The sequence below is a fragment of the Glycine max genome, chromosome 13, assembly GCF_000004515.6.
Source record: "Glycine max cultivar Williams 82 chromosome 13, Glycine_max_v4.0, whole genome shotgun sequence".
Classification (NCBI taxonomy): domain Eukaryota; kingdom Viridiplantae; phylum Streptophyta; class Magnoliopsida; order Fabales; family Fabaceae; genus Glycine; species Glycine max.
This window is the reverse complement of record NC_038249.2, coordinates 27,398,186-27,412,389: the sequence shown is the minus strand read 5'-3', so window position 1 is coordinate 27,412,389 and position 14,204 is coordinate 27,398,186. Positions and strand designations below refer to the sequence as shown.

At 30.8% G+C, this 14,204-nt stretch overlaps 1 protein-coding gene across 1 annotated transcript; it reads right to left on the bottom strand.

Annotated features, from left to right (window-relative positions):
- Positions 1-3,468: 3,468 nt before the first annotated feature.
- Positions 3,469-5,002, bottom strand: LOC100782109 (uncharacterized). Its single transcript, XM_003542619.5, has 5 exons — positions 4,799-5,002; positions 4,657-4,706; positions 4,460-4,538; positions 3,980-4,041; positions 3,469-3,849 (listed from the first exon to the last, which is right to left on the bottom strand). Exons 1-5 carry the CDS (start codon positions 4,857-4,859, stop codon positions 3,679-3,681), a joined length of 423 nt encoding a protein of 140 aa, XP_003542667.1. The 5' UTR covers positions 4,860-5,002; the 3' UTR covers positions 3,469-3,678.
- Positions 5,003-14,204: the final 9,202 nt, after the last annotated feature.

Genomic DNA, 14,204 nt, shown 5'->3' with positions numbered 1-14,204 from the left:
GGTTATTGTTTGTGTTGGTGTTTGTTACTGCTAATGGAAAACTGTTATTCAGATGCGATGAACAATCGGTGTGGTGGTGTGGGAAATGTTTAGTATATTTGCAAGGGTAATTTGGGGGAAAAGGGGGAAAGGGGGTGTATAAATAGGAATGTAAGTGTAAATAGCAACGACCCAAAGTTAACTCGTTAAAGGCTGCTATGACCCAACAAGTACCATCATGGCCTGCAGATGTGGCCCAAGCCCCAATAATTTGCTAGGAGTTGATATTGGCTCCTGCATCATTTGCTATTGGACCTTCTTCCTCATCCTTGCACCCTCAACCTTCGTCCCAAATCTAAACCTGTGTCGAGCCCTAATGTCAATGGCTTCCTGCACATGATATGAACCTTCAAGGCTCCCTACGTGCGTGACTTATTAGTGTGGGGCTGTTGTTTGGGTCATGCAAATATGTTGTTGGTATGACAGTGGCTTAGGTGATCAATAACAACAGTGACGTGATGGAAAGTGGTGATCTGGTGTTTGATGATGGTTATGGTTGAGGATGTGAAGTGTTCAAAGGAAGAAGAAGTGGCAAACATGCAGGGTGTTAAAAAAAATAAACAACAAAAATATGATTCTATTATTTATTTTTTTGTACCCTCCATAAACAAATGAAATACAATTTCGTTACATATGTAGAATAGAATCGTGTTTTCATGTAAGGATATTTAAAAAAAAAACAAATTACTTGATAGGATCCAATAACAATGATGTCTGATCAATAGCAATCCTCAAATTTGCTACACACGTAAACTATACTAGTCTTCAATTCGGCCCATGCTTGGGCTTGATAATACAAAATTTAGAATTCTTTTAATAACATTACATTAATATATTATATAAAATGAAAATATTACATATTTAGTGAGACACTGTATAACACAGTAAATAAGACGAAAAAATTAGCACATTTCTAAGCATAATATAATTGAATTAATAACAAAAACTAAATATTTTTTTAGTATTTCAAATATAAATGAAAATGAATTGTTCTAGTTAGATATTTTCTAACTTGTTTAATATGTAACGACCCTATTTTACTTTTATATATGTTTTTTTTTGTCTCTAGTGAATGTAGGATAAAATGTTGGGAAGACCAAACAACTATATGTTAACATAGGTGGTAGTGGCTCGTATTCTTTAACTAAGTGATTTATAATTCGAATATTAGTTGATCTTTGGATATGAAATAAATTATGTTAGAAGAAAAATATTCACCTTGTGAACACTCACGTTCCCTGATGAAAATTAATTATCACCTACTTTGTACCAATATCATAATTAGAAAAAAAAATGTTGGGAGACAGGTTTGAACTCATTTTCTTTTGCATCTTTTTTCATTAACTCTTCACCGGGTGTTTAACATAAACATATAAAAGAGAAATTTTATATTGAAAAATTTGTGAGGAACTTGGGTTTAATCCACACAAAATACACTCTTGGATATGAACGAAGAGTTTAAATGTGTTTAAGTCTCAAATTGATGATTAATTTTATAACCAACTCAAAAAATTGAAATTTGTAGAAATATCTTAAAATCACATTAGAAAGCCAAAATGTCCTTATTAAAATGATTAAAAAAAAGAAATTTTAGTTATATTCGTATTTTTTATAATGAAGAGAGATAAAAAGGAGAAAGAAATATGACAATATTGTGACAGATAGAAATAAATAAATAAAATTATAAAAATAATGTAAAAATAAAAAAATATAAAACAGCCCTGAACTTTTGGTGTCAACCATTTTTGGAGAGATTATCTTCTCAACAGGCAAAAGTTCCCACTAGACCTCGTTTTTGTCAAGAACAGTCGCCATCAACTTAGATGCATCTTATTTTTTTATGGTCCACCGCAATGTATGCAACCAAAATGGGCCACAAGTATACATGAATGATCCATCATCTAACATATGAGCCCACATGTAAAATTGACCCTTCATTCTATTGCAATTAATGTGCGAAACACAATGGGCCCAATTGGTTGCTTGCGGCAAGACAATAGGGCCATTATTCAATTAATAGTCCATATTTGCTCACTTCTCTGTCTACAAGGAAGGTAGCCCCTACAATGGAAAAGGGCCAGAGAGCCTAGTCTGCCCTTAGATTGCATTCCTTTATATTTCCTCTAGTTTCCAATACAAGCAATAAAATATTTAGATATTTTGATTTTAAATAAAAATAAATTTAACTAAATTTATTATATTTAAAGAGATTATTTCTAAAATGTTGGTCATTTATTTGAGATTTTATTTCTAATGACTCTTTTTTTTTATTCTTGATATCAAGTTTTAATCAAGAATAATTTGAAAAGAAAACTTATTTATTTAAGTGAGATCAATAAAATTAAATAATATTAACTTTTTTTTTTAATTAGTGTGGAGTTAATTTTTATTTTGCTTACAATCGAGATCGGAGCGAGTAAATAATAATAACTTAGTTACAATGTTTTAAATGTTTTTTTATAGATAAAACTAATGTTTCACCTTAATAAACAACACTAATTTTTAATATTAACTTTTATTTAATGAATTATTGAGGTGAAAATATAATTTAAATAAAAGAAACATAAAAAAGCTTAAGATATTACACTTAAATTTTCTTTTAAAAACTATTTATACATTTTCATCTTAAAATCTCATTTTTAGAATAATTTTAACATGAAATTCCTGATTTTATAATTTTTACAATAATTTAAAGTTTAATTCTTGTTGTCCTTAGTTTAAAAGGGACGTGTCTCTTCTAGTGAATAATTCACTTTAGAAGATAAAGTAAATAATTTCAAATCATTGATATAAAAAAAATTAACCGCCATGAATGTTACATGTATATGTGTGAAAAAATAATAGTGAATATGTTAAAATATTAATATTTGGTTTTCTTATTAGTAACTAGATTTACTTACATTCTTTTTTATAGGCTACTTACTTTACTCTTTCTTATTTTAAAAGAGCCAAATCATATTAAAAGATGATTAGTTTATGACAATTTTCATATAAAATTTTATCTTTCATCAGTTTTTAAACTTTTAATCTGCTAATCTCTCCTAATAATTAATCTCATGTTGTTAGTTATTTTTTTTATATTTAAAATATGTAAAGCTACATAGAATACCTCTCCGCCCTAGTAATTATAAATTAAATGAGTTGACTGACTGAATGTGGAATGGATCATGAAGTTTGAACTGAATTATGGGAAGATTTTTAAGTAAGTAACACATGATGAACACATATGCCTTTTCTCAGCTACAATAGAACAAAACCAGTAAATGGTAGGTTCGCAATCATTGGTCTCTGGATTGTTTCTTCTTCCATATCTTAAAAGAGAGACACCTTGGTAGTTGGTATATAAATTGTTAACACTTATGTCACTATTTCCTTTTCCTTTAACTTATTATTGTAAAAATTACGAGAATTCAACACCCAAACCCGGTATAATCATCAAATTAGAAGATAGTATATTTTTAAAATATATATCATAATCAATAAAAAAGGTGTGATTGGATAATAATGTACAAATCATTCATAGGCCAAAAAAACTGCAGCATTTTCTGCAATGCTGTCCAACATCTCTGTCTATTATTATTTTATTATCCTAATATACGGAACTTTGTTAGTTTTTTTTCTAGTTGATCATCCCTAGACTCAGTTGTGTATGGGAGGCTTTCTCTTTGCTGGAGAATAGTCCATCTCAGTTATCTCTACAAGGTCATGGTAGTGCTCCTCAGGGACATCTTTGTGCTTCGAAGTGCTCAATGTATTCACATTTCTAGTATTGCCATTTACCGAGGGGTCAACCTTGGACTCTTCCACATTCTGTCCATAACACATATATAATATCAGTAAGAGGAAAAAAATAAAAAGAAATTGCAAGGTTTACATTTAAGTTGAGACCTACAATATAATATATGGTATAATTTGATTTTTTTTTTCCTCTAACACCAACCTTGGAGAGGGATTGGGCTGTGGAAACGGGAGTGTTAACGAGTTTCCTATTCTTTATGTTTCCTGCAGCAAACATAAGAACATTCAAGATATGCTAAATACTAATTACATTTATGTATATATATAAAAAAGGGTTGGCACTTATTAAATTTGTTATATTTTGCTATGTTTTAATTAAACCAGAAACGAAGTGAACAAGAATGAAGCCTTGCATAATTTTTATGCATAATAACAAAATTTGAAGCCATCTGGAGTTTATGGGACAACTTGCACTAAGTAATACTTGGTCTAGTACTTTGTAAGACTGTGAATCATGCTTGTATTATGAGGAGAAACAAAGGAAAAAAAAAAAACTAATGGGGGCTTGAAAACTAATGGTGTCTAGGCCTATGCCGTCTAGGTCCATAGTAATCTTCATGAATGTTTGGTAACTTGTTGTTTGATTTTCTGAATACTCTAGAGGCTCTTTTCTTGTGGCTACCTGTGCATGCGTTGTCTTTGCAGAGAGAAGCTTCCTCAGTATCAGTGCTACTTCTTTTCAACAAAGTACTTTCTCCATCCTGTAGTTAGAAGAAGTGAACTTTTACATTAGCATCCATAGAAATATGAAAGCATGAAAGAAGGTTGGAGTTTGTTAAAGAGATGAATGGATAAAACTACAAAGTAAGGATCACCTACATGTTGTTTCTGTTGCTGAACTGCTGAAGACACTTTCCCTAGACGAATCCCTGCAACAAAGAAGGAAATATTAGGAATCCAAAAAGAAGGCCTAATTGAGTGGACTGCTGCTGAAAATATTGCTTTAACTAATTATAATTACCTTGAGTTTTTGCAAGGAGGAGTGACAAAAGCAGAAGAGAGACCACAAAAGAGGGCTTCATTTTGAAAGAAAAATCTTGGGAAGAAATGAGCAGGTTAATCCTTAAACAAAGAGGGTAGAGTTTTCTTCAGGTTTTTCTTCCTTGCTATTCAAAGAAGAGCTTAGCTGAGTAATAATCTGGAAGTTATGAGTGGTTGATGGGATGAAGAATAGATAGATGGCAGCTTATTACATATATAGTGGCGTATAGGGGTCCACATCGAAGTTCAGCTTAAACTAATAGTTTTTTACTTCCCTTTTTAATATTAGTTGTCTTATGGCACCCCTCAAAGTGCCAACTGCCACCCTATATCAATGGAAATTGCTAATCATTTGAAACTCCAATTATTTAATTAAGCGAAGGTTTAGGTGTTAAAAAGGTTTTGAAGTTAAATGATAGAAAAATGTTAAACAACAACGATGTTATTAATGGCTAGGCACTAGATATTATTCACTGCATTAAACTATAAAAAGTATGTCCAGACCTAAGTAAAATGGAAAATGAGAAGTCTAAAAATAAACAGGAATAGATAAATAAAATGGAAATCTAAAAAGAATGACAATGATATATAATCATATCTGTATATCATATAGTTTATCAATATTTATTATTGTTCTTTTATTTCATGTTTCTCATCACATCACATTATATCATATATTTATATTTTTGCTTTTTGTATTGTTACAACCCTCTCTTGATGTTAGCAAATATTTGGTGTCCTCCAATTTTTTTTCATCCCAAAAATGGTACATTTACTTTGGGGAATGGTACAGTAAAACAAAAATTCATGAACTCTATAATAATGCATGTATATAAGTTTGCCTGCAATTGTACTATTCTTTTTCTCTTCTCTAACATGAATGCAAGCTTCAATGTTTGCAAATTTCCATGATGCCAGACTTTTCTTCTGTCTCGTTCACTTTTGTGCAATAAGAGTACAAGACCATGTTTTCCCTATGTTCATTTCGTCGCCTTTTGGACACTGTCTCTTCTAGAAGACAACCTAATGGATTTGCTCATTTCCAAGCTTGATAGCATAGCCTATCTCTCATCACCAAAAGTTTTTTAATTACTTGCTCTAGCTTCGTAGCTAGGTAGGAAGTTTTAGTTAAGATCATAGCGTACAGCTTGTTGTACACTCTTATCCCTGCACACCACGCATATATAAATAGTTAAACTGTCTTATTTTTGTGATCATTAATCTTATGAGATTTTGTTAATTAAGTTTCAATATGCATATATCCATCACTATTGGAAGAAGAAATTAGTGGCAACTTGTTAAGTTTATTCTTGTTGAATGAAATACTTCCACTATAGATCAAAATTTATATATAGTTGGTTGATCATAGTTTGTACTTTTACGAGAGTTGAACTTTCACTACTCCAGCTCTCATTGATTTACTTAATTTGTTTCACCTGCCACTTGTTAGACCGAGTATTTATTATTAGACCAAGACATATAAATGCCAAGCTACATTCTTTTCAGGCAGCTTTCGATTCAACTATTCATTCAGACCTTATCGGTAATGGTTCTCATCTGATCCAACAATTCTCATCAATGAAAACTGAAACGTGTTTCAAATTTAATTAGGTGATAGTATATCGGTATTGGTTCACATGATCACATCTGATCCAACAATTCTTATCAATCAAAATTGATGAAACGTGTTTGTAATTTAATTAGGCGATTAAAACTAAAGATGATATAGAGTTTGATCCTGCCATATATCCACAGAAATGTCCAATTACAAACTTAAATATGATAAAAATATTTCTCAAGTATAGTCTACAACTCAATTCACAGAAATATATGTATTAGAGTATAAATGTGAGATGAAATTTTATATTAAATAGAAACAGAAAAATTGAACACCATATAAATAAAGAGAAGACTCATTTTAAATTAAAGTGTGGTGTAAGTTCATCATGTGATTGCTTACAGTTGTGTAAATTTTTTGGATATTTATTTCCCTCAATTCCTCAACAAGATGGACATAAGTAGGTGCATTGTGCTTCCGCAGTTACAAGGCATGGAAGAGCATCAATTAATTAGGCAACAAGAAAGTGGCATTATTGTGAGAAGGAAGGTTGAATCATGGCAATGCCTACGTAGGATTTTGTCGCGTAGTTGCCTTGCGAAGGGAAGGAAAGGACCAATCCACGTGGACGTCGACATCTCGGGGTGAAGTGGCACGCCAATCACCACGTGGGCACAGCAACTTCACGCACGCTGTTGCACCTCTGGGATGCAAGAAACACATTGGTGGCGACGTTGTCAGAATTTGTCATGTGTGGGACTATGGACTCACCTTCATTTTATTCAATTCGCTCTACTTCCTCTTTCAAATATTCAAGTAATTGATAACCGATTAGATCATCTGAGATTATTTTAGTTTAATTAAAGTTCTCACCTTTGTATTATGAGTAAGTAATTGCTCAAAAAATATTTTATCATACATAATCATCTTCTTCTACTTAATAAGATTGTTGATAGTGAAGATAATTATCATTTATAAAAAAATATTCAAGTAATTTTATTGTTTTTCTCTTTTTTTACTGTTTTTTTAAATAATCCTATTTGAGATATGTCGAAACGACATAAGGGGATTCTAAATGTGAACTCTTGTTTGACCAGAGATTCTAACCTTAGAAGATAATGTTCTAGATAGTAGTCTTTTGGTTAGCCTCAATCCTGATTTATAGTCGCCCATATCATTAGGGAAAAAATGATTCTACCTATCAACGTACATGCGATATTGTTCTGCACGTAATTAAAGGTGTACAAATTTGTCAGAGATACACGAGTGTTGCACACATTGATATGTGCTTATATAAGTGTTGAGTTTAGGTTTTTTTTTTACAGTTTAGAATTATTTGTATTCTGTAACAGTTTGATCTGAACTATACAGAGAAAAAAATGTTTTGTGGATACTAAAAATTATAGTGTATATATCCTGCATGTTAGAAAAGCACACAAGAGATAATTAATAATGTAACTAGTAATATATACGTTGGAATAGAAAGAAAATCATGTTAATATCAATTAATGTGATTTTAACATGATTCACGTTTAAGAATTGATTGAGTTTTTGAAGCAATTACATAACCTTTTCCTTCGATAAAAAGATTTTATACGGAATTTTATTACTAGTTTTTAGAATCAAAACATTTAAAATAAGTTACATCATTTACAATTAATTTAATTTAAAATCAATTTTTTGTCTGTTTGATTTGGCGTCTGCAATTCTGCATCAATGAACGATCCGACACGCGTATGAAGCTGGAGAAGCTAGTATTTCTTGTTAGCTCCTGATTCATTATTACAAATTAAACTTTAACGTAGATTTATTACAAAAAAGGTAAATCCCAACACAAATCCAAACACGCTGTTTACAAACTAATTAATTAAACAGAGAAATGAATTAATAATTTAGCCTAAAATGTATAACAGACTCTTGAAAAACAATGTGTCAAAGCATGTTTCTTTTGTCAGAAATCAATTTGTCACGTTATGCACATATATTTATGATTAAATTAATTGAAACACATAATTTAATTACATAAAACGACTAAAATAAAAAGGTTATTGTGGAATTCCAGAATATATGTCGCCATGACCACGGATGAGTGTGTTTGCCTCTGTACCGCACAAAACGGACTTCACTCTATTTTGGTGAAAGTTAACATGGAGCACACACTTCATCAAATCATGCTCATGCATGATTGAAATCTCTCTCTCAATATTGGCAATTGAAGATGAGAAAGAAACTACTGTTGCCAATTGGTTAGGGACCTTGTGGAACGCATATATAGCAACTATTACCACGACTTAGGTTATGCTAGTCTTTGGGAACGTGACTTTAGGAATTTCAATGCATATATATTTTCCAATTTGTGAAACGCATATATAATAACTGTTATAACATCTTAGGTTATACGGTATTTGGATATATTTTGGGAATGAGTTTTGAGAATTTCAATACATATTTCTAAATTTCAATATACATAATGAAGAAAAATGAATTTATTGTTTTAAAAGTAAAAGTACTTTTGCTGTAAAAGAAGGTAAAAATACTTTTAAATTACCCTAACTAGTAACCAAATATGTATTTCCATACAACTTTTCCACCTTTATTTTTATGTACTTTTGCTTTATATAATACTATTGGACAGTACATCAGAAAGATTCAAACTCACATATATGAAAAAAAATGAGAATTCATATCAAAATTCTAATTACTTAAGCCAATTTACATTGACTATTTGCTATTTTTTTAAAATGAATAATATATAGACGCCTTAATGTATAAAATACCTTATTATTAATAATTATTATTTATTTTATACTCAGGTCATTTACTTATTATACTTATGTATATTTTTTTCTCTTACCACTCTTTCAATTTCAACTTTAGGCTATAATAAAATGGCATTGAAGTGTCAATTGACTTTTCCCTATTTTTAATGCATGGGAGGGACCTGGACGTTAGTAAGCTTTCAATAGTTTTTTATTTTTAGTCCACGAGACTTAAGAGTAAATTGAATTTCACACGAGGATGAACCAGTTAGTTTTTTTTTTTTTATGTCAGAAATTACGGATATTTTTTAATTTATTGGATAAAAGATTAATTTTGTTCTCAACATGATTTTTCATAATCTTTCGTTAAATAATTTTTTTTATGGAATTTAACTCATGGGAACGAGCTAGCTTCAAATTAAATAAAGGGTTTCAAAAGTTAAATTTCTTTGGCAAGTTTGAATTCTTTAAGAAAACAAAATCCGACATTGAGACGTCACTTTTGAGACTAAGAATTTGGACTGCCTAACAGTTGAAAGGTGTACCCACCTTTCTTTGTCTCTCTTTATTTTGTGTTTGATAAAGACCAAAACTTGTACGTGATTTCTGATTACGTGCCTGTTCATAACCAAACAATCCAGCTTTGGTGATGTTATTCCTTTGTTTATACACGGATTTCCTTCGACAAAACCTAGCAAAGTCCTACAATCCTATCATACTTTTCGTTATTAATTTAATAATTTATATAGAAACTCCGTTTTACATACTATACATATTGTAGTAGTTGTACATTTGGTGTTTTATATTATTTATAAGGGTTTAAATGTTTAGTTCATGAGTTTTATTTGATTGAGTACGTAAGAGTATTTACTATTTACAGATCGATATTTATTTTATAGTTTCCCAGATATCCTGGATGCTGATTAATTTATTCACTCCACGCCCCTTGGATAAACTAGAAGAGTTTCAAACTATATAATATATGCTTCTTTTTTGTTGGACACACACACACAAGCATATCAATTTAAATTTTAAAACACAAAATTAGTTTCATAAATATCACTAGCTAGCTACGGACTTTTTCTCTGAACAATTTCAATAAAAACTTTATGTTTATTTCTATAACCTTTTATTCAATTTCAATTCGTGAAGATTAAGGTTTTCTAATGAAAATTTATTATCTAATTATTAGAGAGAATTTTTTAAAAGATTTGTTACACTATCACAAGATTTGGGATACTACTACTAAATGCAAGATGACATATTTAGTCATTAGTCGTTGGAGCCAGCCTAATTATAGGGCTGTCAAAATAGTCCAATCTGATGGCATAAATGGTACCATCCGATGAAACGATGGTTTAAAATAGGACATGCTCGATCTTAACCATGAGGTTAAAAAAGAATTGAGCTGTTGGACCAGGGCAAACCCTTGAGCTGTTGGTCCCAAAATTATCAAACCTATTTGATTCAATATTATTATTCCTAACATGGTGTTGATGGTGAAATCACCTGCAAGGTGATAAAAGTGGAAGAAGTGTTTCTTGAGAAAAAGAGAAACAGAGTGCTATGAAAGATCAGGGTTAACTTTTTATTAATGTTTTTAATAATTAATAATTTTTAATTAATTTATAACTAATTTAATAATTCTATTAATCATAATTATTTTTAATAATTTATTAGAAGAATTAAAATCACCAATTTATAAAATTAAAAGGATTAAATGTTATAATTAAAAATGAGAGAGACTAAAATTATAAATTTAAAAAATTAAGGGACAAATATTACGATTTAGTCTTTTTTTAATTAACATGTATATACACCCAATCCAATGACACAGGGCAAAAATATGTAGCCAATACAAAATTTTGACTCAACTCACTTTTCACATCTTAACTTGCCGGAAGACCCGTTTTTACAACACTACCTTGCAAGAATGTTGGTAATAGTTTAGTTGAGATATATATAAATGCCAATATTGATGAATGCAAGATGTTTTATTTTTACACCCTACAAGTATAAGTGTATATATTGATATTTACCAACTTGCGTGATCTTAAATTTAACTACTCTGCTTAATTCCATCTTATTAAGCCTTTTTTATAAATAAAATTGAATACAATCTCTTACATCTACAAAGTAAGCGTACGTGGGAATAATTTGAGATCAGCAATTCAGTTACCACTTCTTCAAGAGAGGGGAGACAGAGAAATCTTGTCTTAAATTCTTCATGTGGGGGAGGCCGCAAGTCGATTTACTCATCAATCAATTCTTCCACGTACACACATGAACAATCCATTATTTCACGTTACCATTTTATTAACTTAATTAGTCATCACAATTATCTTATATATGATGGGGTAGAGTCCAACATATATATTATTGTTTCAAATTTGAACAAACATAGAAGCTAAATTAGGTTTAAAATGTCATTATTATGAACTATGAATAGGATATAAAGGAAAGGTGATCAACGTGAGGCAGCTAGAAAATGGATATATGGGGGAAACTACTTTGGAGTCGTACATCATACAGTTGCAATGCTAGTCAAACCAATTACAGAGGAAAACAAAGATAGCAAAAGTCATGCAAAGGGAGAGGGATAGCTATTGAACTTTTTGTGAGCTTGTCCCTTCATGGTTGTTGCAATATTTCTAGCTGAAACCAAAAGGTGCCATGATTCTATTAGAACTTAGATACATACATTATATGGTTGGTCTCCATATATATCCTTCAAGATCTATTATTAATGTTATATTTCGGCTTCTCACAGTCCCATACCTATATGTTGTGACCCCCTCATATAGTCTCACATGACTTGTTCACATCGCATTATAGCACATGGGCGAAACACTGTCTAAACCGGGCCCCCATCTGACACAACAACCATGCACTCTCCCTAGACAATATTGTTTCGCGGCGGAGAACAAAGAAAATGAAGAAATAAATTAAGGTTGTGGTTGAAATTTATTATTTAACATGTCACGTATATACATACTTCCAGACACAATTTTGTCTAATAACTACTTTTTTTTATTTTTTATATATAAACAATAACTTTTTAGCCCCTGAGCTAGCAACTAACATGAATGAAACACAAAACACTGCATGGCCATAAGCGATGAGATGACAAATATCGATCATATGTCTTCTTTAGACTACTATCATATGCCTAAGTAGTGATTCTCATTGCTTAGACGCTGACATGAAAAAATATATCTCAATTTACCCAACAAATAACCAAGACAAGTAGACAACAAAAGGTGTATTACTGTATTAGTCTACTAGAGGGTTAGAATTTCAATTTCCTTTCATTTACTTAACAAACTGTCCCTAGAGATATAGTCTACTTATTCGGCCAACAAAGTTGACATATGGTGGGATCACCGACGAGTATGAATGTGATTTACGTGATTAGACCTAATTCTAACACTTCACCGACGAGCAGGACTTTACTTTAGGCTTAGTTCCTTTTGCAATTCTTCCCTTTCTATACATAGCACGTGAGTGTTATATATGACAATTGCATGGCATGAGGAGGTGGGGCAAATGCCTTTTTTCTGAATAATAGTTTTTCCTTTCGTCAAAAGCCTAAAATTGTGATTTGAATTTTATTATTTTGTAGAAATTTTGTTGGGCTCAAAGTGACTCTATTCTACACTACTACTAAAAACTAAAGAGAAAGCTACAAAGACAGGTAAAAGATAAACATTCATATTCTCATTGATATTTCAATAGAGTGCAAACATTACATTATATAGTAACACTAATAAATGACAACCATACACTTATCATTATCTAGTATTTTTAGGAAATATAAAATAAAACTGAATATTAAAAGGATAATATAAAAAATATCTATTCTTAAAAACATCTTATTTGGGCCTAGAAATTAAGACCCATGTTATCAAATTTCCTTGAAAAATATTAACTCTGATTTGGAGATGAAAGACAAAGCAAAAAGATTAAAAAAAAGGGAGGGAGAGGGAGAGGGAGGGCGGGGGGTTGAGTTTCTAAAAGAGAGAGAAAACAAATTAACATACTTGAAAATATTGGTGCTATTAATCTTATTTTCTTATTATAATTTTTATTTTATTCTTTACATAATAAACAGTAGAGCATATAATTTTCTTTGCATAGAAAAAAATATGATTACAGTTTTTTTTAATAGAAAGAGCATAAATTTTCATGTGCATTTTGTAAGATTTCTCTTTTGAAGAGAATCACCTTAGAAAGTTATCTATCCAACATCAATCTCCATGAAAAAGCCTTCATCTTAAGAGGCACAGATACCTCCACAGTTTATTATTGTACAGAGCTTAAAGAGAAGGGTTAGAGAAATCAAAATATGAAGACAAGTAGTGATCGTATGCAGATCTGGTGAAAAACGATTGCAAACTTTCACCAATCTATATCAAGAAATCATTTAATCTTTACATGGTGAAAACGAGGATATCATGTATCAAAGTTATGAAAATAACTCATGCTCCCACAAGAATATCTCATCTCCTCCAATTCCTTGTCTAGATTCAATCATTGCCTCGCCACTTTCCATCTAAAAATTAGTGCATTCTTATCATGTGAAAATTGAAAAATTCTAGGAAAAACATGTTTGAGATGTGCATTCCCTAGCCATATGTCATGCCAAAACTTACTACTCACCCTGTTTCTTACTTTCCTTGCAAAATTGTTCAAATGTTGTCACTATATTGAGGTAGATTTTGTATTTTCCACCTTCATTGGAAGGCACCTTATTATGGATTCATATCTATGTTCTGAGGTAATAAACCAAACCAAGCTAACTTTTAATCAACAAGACAATGCCATTTCTATTGGCCAAGAGATTGGGGCTGAATATTTCTAAATTTTTTACTCTTAATCCATCATATTCTTTAGATTGACAGATTTTTTTTATCACCGAACCCATGCAATTTTATTAGAATCATTTGCTCCACTTTATAGAAAAGAGCACTCAATACTTCGAAGGGTCTTAACACTTTTGATTATTTTTTATAAAACATTTCTGTTATTTCAATAATTAGTTTTATCCGACACTTATAATTTAATATATA